The sequence below is a fragment of the Lactuca sativa genome, chromosome 1 (genome assembly GCF_002870075.4).
Source record: "Lactuca sativa cultivar Salinas chromosome 1, Lsat_Salinas_v11, whole genome shotgun sequence".
Classification (NCBI taxonomy): Eukaryota; Viridiplantae; Streptophyta; class Magnoliopsida; order Asterales; family Asteraceae; genus Lactuca; species Lactuca sativa.
This window is the reverse complement of record NC_056623.2, coordinates 43459745-43468789: the sequence shown is the minus strand read 5'-3', so window position 1 is coordinate 43468789 and position 9045 is coordinate 43459745. Positions and strand designations below refer to the sequence as shown.

General features: G+C 30.7%; 1 protein-coding gene across 1 annotated transcript; it reads left to right on the top strand.

Annotated features, from left to right (window-relative positions):
* The first annotated feature begins 3 nt into the window (after window positions 1–3).
* Window positions 4–1485, top strand: LOC111900089 (transcription factor bHLH87). Its single transcript, XM_023895974.3, has one exon. The coding sequence runs from the start codon at window positions 86–88 to the stop codon at window positions 1064–1066; it is 981 nt and encodes a 326-aa protein (XP_023751742.1). The 5' UTR covers window positions 4–85; the 3' UTR covers window positions 1067–1485.
* The last annotated feature ends 7560 nt before the right edge of the window (window positions 1486–9045 follow it).

Here is a 9045-nt window from a genome sequence, read left to right as displayed (position 1 = left end):
AATCAAAAATCAAATTTCATCTCTTCTTGCTTGGTCTTTCTGTTTGTCAGTTCAGTTGCTGAAATTAGATTAAGTTTAAGGAATCATGGATGATTTGCCATTTTCGTGGTACAACCTACATGACCATGATAATCATGAAGAACAAAGCTTCAATTTTGATTCAGAAAGTTTGTTCTTAAACCAAATCCATGATCAGTTAGCACCTACGGATTGGGGTGATGAAGCCATGGCAGCTGATTTGGCGTCCAGTAATAGCTTGAAAGAGATGAAGAATGAGATTTCCATCTCAACAACTGCCAATCCTACTACCACGGTGATAGCTACAGCCACGTCTATAGAATGCTTACTTTCCGGCACGAATGGCAGTACAGACGCATCAGATGAGATTTTCTCAGATGGCAAGAGTTTATGGCGTGACAACATTGTCACCGGAAATAATAACGTGAGTGGCGTGTCGTCCGGTGATTCCGTCACGGACGATGGTGCTATTTCTCAATGCACATCCGGAAAACTGCCGATCTGTGGCGTGGATGCCGCACCAAAGCCTAAAAGATACAGATCGAATGTGGGTCGATCCACATCGTCGAATATCAACTTCCAGCAACCGGGAAATTCATCGGAAACTGATATGGAGGCGATCGCGCAGATGAAGGAGATGATATACAGAGAAGCAGCGTTCAGGCCGGTGAATTTCACGGCGGAGACGGTGGTGGATAAACCAAAAAGAAAGAATGTGAGGATATCAAGTGACCCACAGACGGTGGCGGCAAGGCAGCGACGGGAAAGGGTGAGTGAAAGAATTAGGGCATTGCAGAAACTGGTTCCTGGTGGAAACAAAATGGACACAGCCTCCATGCTTGATGAAGCAGCAAATTATCTCAAGTTCTTGAGGTCACAAGTGAAAGCATTGGAACAGAATAGTACAACAATCACTGCAAATAGTATAAGTCCAATCATTACTCACCCTTCAATGGGTATACCTTCCCCTTATCAAAACGCATTTTCCATGCAACTCCGTTTTCCATTTCCTCATGAAAACTTGTACCCTAGTCCACCTCCAGAATGAGAAATTAAAAATACAGGTAGTGCAGAATAGTACAACCATCAATGCAAGTGTTTCAACTCCAATCATTCATCATGCTTTAATGGTTGTACCTTAATTTACTAGAAAACCATTTTCCATCTTCTCGTGTAGTGTAAACTTGTATCCTAATTCATCGTGATCAGCATAAGCGAATGCTGGTAGTGCAGAATGGTACAACCATCAATGCAAGTTGTACAAGTCCTATGAGCAGAAACAATCAGGCTCATGCATGCTTTAATGGTTATACCTTCTACTTTTTCCCACTTTATATGCATAAAAACTTGTACCTAACCCACCAAAGAAGTATAAAGAAACCCTAGCTAGTTAGTTAACACTTAAGACTTAAGAGTTAACACCAGAGCCAACCTAATGATCATCAAATCATCATATATGGATGATAAAAAACCAAAACATATTTTTATTATTATTTGCAATTTTAATTTGCTAATAATTGTATACATCATTTGTATTTTAAGATTGTACTTTATGAACATAATTATCGTACTCGTTATTTACTAAATTAACCTTTGTTGTTAGGGATATTCACCAAATTAATGTGGTCATTTGCCTAATGACTATCACAAAATAAACATTTTTTTTTACATAAGCTAAATGGTCAAGTTTCTTATGAATTGGTGGGAATATTGGGATTGGATCCCAAACTTATTCTAACTTTGCAATCAACATGGTTTGGGTTGTAACAGATCTGTTGATATGTTTATTAACCATTATGTTTTGTTAATATAAATTATATGACACGTATTTGACATATATTGAAAAGGTTTATATAATAATAGAATAATAATATATTTTTTAATTTGTCTCACTTATAAGTTCTAAATCATTGCATTTATAAATATACATTATTATATTATAACTTGAATATATATATATATATATATATATATATATATATATATATATATATATATATATATATATATATATATATATATATATAGATGAAAAAAAAATCCCGGACTTATTTTAGAAAGATAAGAAAACATCGCATTTTCTTAAAAGCATTGAATTATTAAAATTAAAGTGATTTTTTATCTTTTAAATTTAAATAAATAAACAAAGGAAACTAATGAAATTTTAATTTAGAAATATTGAAATTAAAAGGAAAGTCAATTATTAAATTGATATATATTTATTATTACATTTATTGTAATTATTATATTTAAATATTATGTGAAATTTAATAAAACGAAAACAACCACAAAATGCCATGTGGAAAAAATTTAATTTAAAATAATCACAAAATGACATGTAGCTAAATAAATGAGAGTGTGACATGTGACAAAAAGATTTTAATTTATTAGAGTAGAAGTATTATGTGGTTTTTTAACCCTAAAATTAGAAAAATCATAAATTTACATTTAGATATTATTTATTTAAAAATTATCATAAAATAACAAGTGTCAAAATTCATTAGAGAGATTGACATTTGGGAAAATTATCTTCATTTATTATAGTAGACTATTTTAGTCTCTCTCCTTCCAGTTCCACACTGCTCACCAATATATATATATATATATATATATATATATATATATATATATATACACTAGGTGTGAAACCCATGTATTAATGAGCTTAATTAAAAAAACATTAATTAAATATGAAATTTTAATAATTTGAAAATTTTGAATTTATAAGAAAAATAAGAAAAATTTTGAATTATTAAAATTAATGAGACTTTAATATATTGAATACATTACATATATAAACCTTTTTTAATAAATATCTTACATATATATTACCTTACATATTAAATGGAATTTTAATTTAATAAAATAAAAGATACAATAAAATGACAAGTGAAAAATAGAAAATCTAAAAATTTTAGAAAATACCATGTGTCCAAATGAAATAAAAGAAAAACATGTGGCAAAAAAAATCTTCATATATATATATATATATATATATATATATATATATATATATATATATACTACTCCCATTCTTTTTAAATTTTAATTTTATTTTATATAATACTCGTTTTTATATATAAATACTATTTATTAAAAGTACAAATTAATAGAATATAAAATAAGTAATATCGTTACCAAAGTTCCCTTTAAAAGAATGAATAGTGAAAAGAATTTATAAGATCTAAAGATTTGTAATTACTTAGTTCAGTGAGATTAATTCTTTTTGAAACAACAAATATATTAAGCTATTCCTAAATTAATCCATCTGTATTCATTAGAAGACTTGAACCCTCGACTTTAAAAAAGAAAAAAACAACATAAAATAGCGTTTGGCTATAAGCGCTTTAGTCAGTGAGATTAAAGGCGTGTTCGGCACGGAGCGTTTAGGAGCGTTTGAGAGCTTCTAGCTTCTAGCGTTTGTTAAAACGCTCCGTTTAAAACAGAAAACTTTGTTTGACACTACAAGGTTCTAGTGTTTATTTTATTCAAAACGCTCTAACTCCAATTAATACTACTTCATATAGCGTTTAACAAAACGCTACAAGCTACAAGATACCCGCTACCAACTAATTTTGCCGAACATGCCCTAATTTATAACTAATGACTACATATATATACATGCTTTAATAATACAACGTTTTTAGCTAATGATTGCTTTCATATAATATATCATATATAAAGTTAGTAAGCATAAACAATAACCATTATTGATATCGAATTCACATTATGAAATTTGACATTTGTCTCGGCAGTTGGCATTGTCATAATTGATAATTTTATTTGTTTGGAAATCCGTTGGAGTTTGCTTACTATTTTTAGAAAGATCTGTTGTGGACATGACCCGGATCTCTAGTTTTTCTATTATTCATTTTATTTCCCAATAAGGAAAAAGCTTCGCTTTTATTTCTCCAAGTTTGACAAATATATATATATATATATATATATATATATATATATATATATATATATATATATATATATATATATATATATATATATATATATATATATATATATAGTTACGTTATTTTGTTTTCACTATCTATTGTGTGTATGTATCATTGATTCTAGACCAATCATTTTAGTTATTTTAAGAAACTAATTAATTCATATTACATGTTGAAGATATAATGAATATTAATTACATCTTCAACATTTAATATGCATTAATTACTTTTTTAAAATAACTAAAATGATTGGTCCAGAATTAATCATATATGCACACAATAGATAATGAAAACATTTGACCCTAATTATATATATATATATATATATATATATATATATATATATATATATATATATATATATATATATATATATATATATATATATATATATATATATATATAGGATATAGATCCGGTAAGATTTTTTTTTTGTAGGAAGGTAAGAAGTTTTTTTTATACATATTTTTTTGACGAACAAAATAAATGAATCACTAGATGATTTATTTGTAAGATAATTCACAAGAAAAAAATTTCAAAAAAACATCTTTATGATTCATTTTTAAGTAAATTAACAAAATATTCATTTTTATGACAATTTTAGTAAATAACAACAAAATCATTGTATAAATGAATCATCAACATGTTTTTTTTAGAATTTTTTCTTATGAATCATCTTACAAATGAATCATGTGATGATTCATTTTGTTTGTTTGCTAAAAAAATATGTAGAAAAAAAACTTCTTACCTTCCTACCAAAATTTTCCTTCTTATTTGATTTTGACTATATATATATATATATATATATATATATATATATATATATATATATATATATATATATATATATATATATATATATATATATGTGTGTGTGTGTGTGTGTTTAGGTATGCATGTATGTATATATGTAATATGTATGTATGTCTGAAATATGGTCATGGTTGGCAACTTGGCACACCACACGTAAATATTTTGACTTTCTAAGTTGGTTACAATGATAACACAGATTATTCGATAACAGATTGACATCAACTTGTTCTGGTCTATCTTCATATTATGTGTTTTCTATTTTTAGATAGTGTTTGAGTACAAAAGTGATTATTACTCTTTAAGTTACGTAATAAGTTTTATCATGTGTAACAAAAATATATTTTTAAATGTGGATACTTTCCGTTTTGCTATCATGCTTTTTTTTTTTTTTTTTTTTTTTTTTTTTTTTTTTTTAAATACATAGTATATACATAAGATCATTATAAAAAATATATTATTATATCAATAATGTACTATCAACTTGTTCTTAATATACGTGTTTATTTTAGATTTCTAGGTGGTGTCTGGATACAATAGTGATTATTGCAACTAAATGAAAGTTTTATACTGTATGACATATTTAAAGTGGAAAATGGATGGATCCGGTTTGGTGAAACATATACAACAATAACATGTATTTATTTTTTTTTGAAATGGCAAATTATCCTCAACAACAATAACATGTAGTTGTCAATTTTTAATAAGGATAGTTTTCCTTTTAAGTGTGATGACATTAATCCAATCGTGACTTTTTTATAATATTTTTGGAGGGGTAAAAAGCGTACAAAATGCTGAACCGGTGTACAATGAAGTAGGAATGAAAAAGATCCCCAAAGAACGGTACGAAAAAAAAAAAGACAATACCGAGCTAAAGCTTTTGTACAGATTAATTTACAATTTAACTGAATTTTGTTCAAACATACAGCATAAAAGAATGATCCTTTTCACTTTCTACTTACTTTATATCATCCTTTTCACTCGTGGAATATGTCAATTGTCAAAACCTTAGAGGCGAACATAACCAACCAAGTCAGTCTAGGTTGGTTGGTTTGTCAAATGTAAACATGTCAAGAAGTAAGCCCAACAAATTACTTTATACACTTAAAGCCCAAACGCGTGGCGTAAGCGTATGTATAAATTATAATTTAGAGAAGAAGAAAAATTATATTTTTAATCATAAGAGGCAAAAATGAATAATATGATCGGATAGTTGCATCTTTGATCCATTGGTAAAACGGGCTCGGATCATTTTTCAATTATCATTATAAATATATTCAAAAAAGTCTTTTACAGAAAGAATAGACATTTCATTACTGTAGTGTTTGGGTGAGCTTTTTGACTTCAAAAGTCATTTTCATAAAAGTCCTTCTTAACTTATTATTTTTGTCAAAAGAAGTTTTAAAAATATGTTTGAAATAATTTGTGATTAATTGATTTTCCCGTCAAAACTGATCTTCTATTATATATATATATATATATATATATATATATATATATATATATATATATATATATATATATATATATATATATATATACACACATACACACACACACACATAATAGAAAAGGGCCAACGGGCCGAGCATATACCAACACAACATAATAATAATAATAATAATAATAATAATAATAATAATAATAATAAGCCCTGCTAACACCCCCCACAGTGAGAACGAGAGGAGAATCTCGAACGTTCAAGCTGGATCTAAAATCGAGAAATAATGTAGAAGGTAGACTCTTCGTAAATATATCAGCATATTAAGACGAGGAGGGAACATGAAGAACACGAACATGTCCAGTAGCAACCTTGTTTCTCACAAAACAAAGATCAATTTCTATGTGCTTGGTCCGTTGATGTTGAACTGGATTAGAGGACATGAATACCGCATTGACATTATCACAATAAACAATAGTAGCCCGATGAGGAGAATAATGAAGCTCTAGTAAAAGATTTCGAATCCAATATGTCTCTGCAACAGCATTTGCTACACCACGATATTCAGCTTCTGCACTAGATCGTGATGTCGTGTTCTGGCGTTTGGAATACCAGGAGATCAGATTCTACCCAAGAAAGACACAATAACCTGATGTGGAACGTCGAGTAACCGGGCAGCCACCCCAGTCAGCATCAGAGTAGGTAAGCAGATCGCGACTGCGCGAGGAAAATAGTTGAAGACCATGAGCTGTAGTGCCACGAATATAGCGCAATATGCGCTTAAGAGCAGTAAAATGTGGTTCACGGGGATCATGCATGTAAAGACAAATCTATTGAACTGCATATGTAATATCTGGTCTCGTAAACATAAGGTATTGAAGAGCTCCTGCAATGCTACAATATAATGTGGGATTATCAACGGGAGGACCAGACACATCAAGTTTGTAGTTAAGCATATAAGCACGTTCAAGAATTTTAGTGGCATATTTTTGTTGAGATAAAAATGGTCCAGTGGTGGACCGAACAACTGAAATACCAAAAAAATAGTGAAGATCACCAAGATCTGTCATGGAGAACTGAACACTTAACAAGGAAATAATGTGAGTCAGTAGTCGTGAAGAAGAGCCTGTAAGAACAATGCCATCCACGTATAATAAAATATATGTTATAGAATCGCCATGTCTGTATATAAATAAAGATAAGTCACACCTGCTACGGACAAAACCAATCCGTGAGAGAAACATAGCAAATCGTTGAAACCAAGCTCGAGGATCTTGTTTGAGGCCGTACAAGGATCTCTGTAAGAGACAAACATGATCGGGTCTGGAGGGATCCCGAAAACCTGGAGGTTGCTGCATATAGTTAGTTTCCTGTAAGTGGTCATGCAGAAACGCATTTTTCACATCAAGTTGGCGAATGGGCCGGTCATGTGTGATAGCAATGCTCAGAACCGTACGTATAGTGGTCGGCTTAACCACTGGGTTAAAAGTCTCATCATAGTCGATATCGGGCCTTTGGCTTCGTCCATTAGCTACAAGCCGAGCTTTGTAACGAGACAAGGAACCATCTGCATTTAATTTCTTATTAAACAGCCAAATACAATTGATAATGTTAGCCGCAGGTGGACGCAGAATAAGTACCCAAGTTTTGTTTGAGATAAGAGTAGTTTATTCTTCCGTCATAGCATTAAGCCAATTGTGTAACAAATACGTTATTTCAAACCTATGTAATAGTGTATTTCAATTTGTACTTCTTTTTAAAATAATAAAGAGAAATTTTAATATACTGTGTATATTTACATAATTGATCCTCAAAAATAAATTATTAAATAATATCGATTGGGATGAACCAAGTGGTAGAGATTGTAACAAGTTTTCCAAAAATATAAAGAACACTAAAATCCGAGTTATAACGAAGAAGTTATGACCAATCGAAGATACGCGACAAAACCGGCAAAACACTGTTCAGTGTAAAAACTGAATTTTCAATAAAAGGCTTTTTATCCTTAACAATCTAAATGAAAGTTGTAGTTTATGTTAAACCGGGAACTTTCATAAAAAGAACGCAAAAATCTGACTTCGTATGAGGAAGTAATGATTTTTCTAAGTTTCAGTATAACAGTGTACCGTTAAAAACTCGAAATAAAGATCGAGTGATTTTTAGCTGACACGACCTAAACAAGAATTGAAGATCTCGTCATTAATAGTACAATGGTAAAAAGACAGACTAAAATGGACATCAGATGAAGAAGTTATGAATTTTTAACGGATTTTCCTGTCTTGGTCTGTTAGAAATAATAATATTAAAAATAAAGTCAAAATTAACAGATGAAGTCTAAAGGAAATTCATAGAGTATAATTTTACCTACGCGTGCATATAAAGAACGTCAAAAATGGAGTTCGTATGCAAAAGTTATGAATTTTACAAGTTTTTGGCTCAAAAACCGAGAAATAAATGAGAACCGGATAATTTCGCATGAACAGTACCCGGCCACATCACCCTCGCATGAGAGCCTCCACGTGTCACCTTCTAATAGGACTGAAGTTCGCCGTGTCACCTTCTGATTGGACCGCAACCGAGGTCTAGTAAGCAGCCGACACCCTCGCAGGACCACACCCTCGGACGCACCTTGACACGCGCCTTCTTCCCATTCGACCGAAGTTCGGTCCAATCCGAAGCCACCACCTCCAAACCGAAGCTCCTTCCCTCGCTACCTGTCAGACACGCGGTAGCCTCACACAACCTCGCATAGCCTCGGATCTGAGGCTTCGGCCTATATAAGGCATGCGAGGGCTTCCGAAAAACTTACACTTTTCACCCCAAATT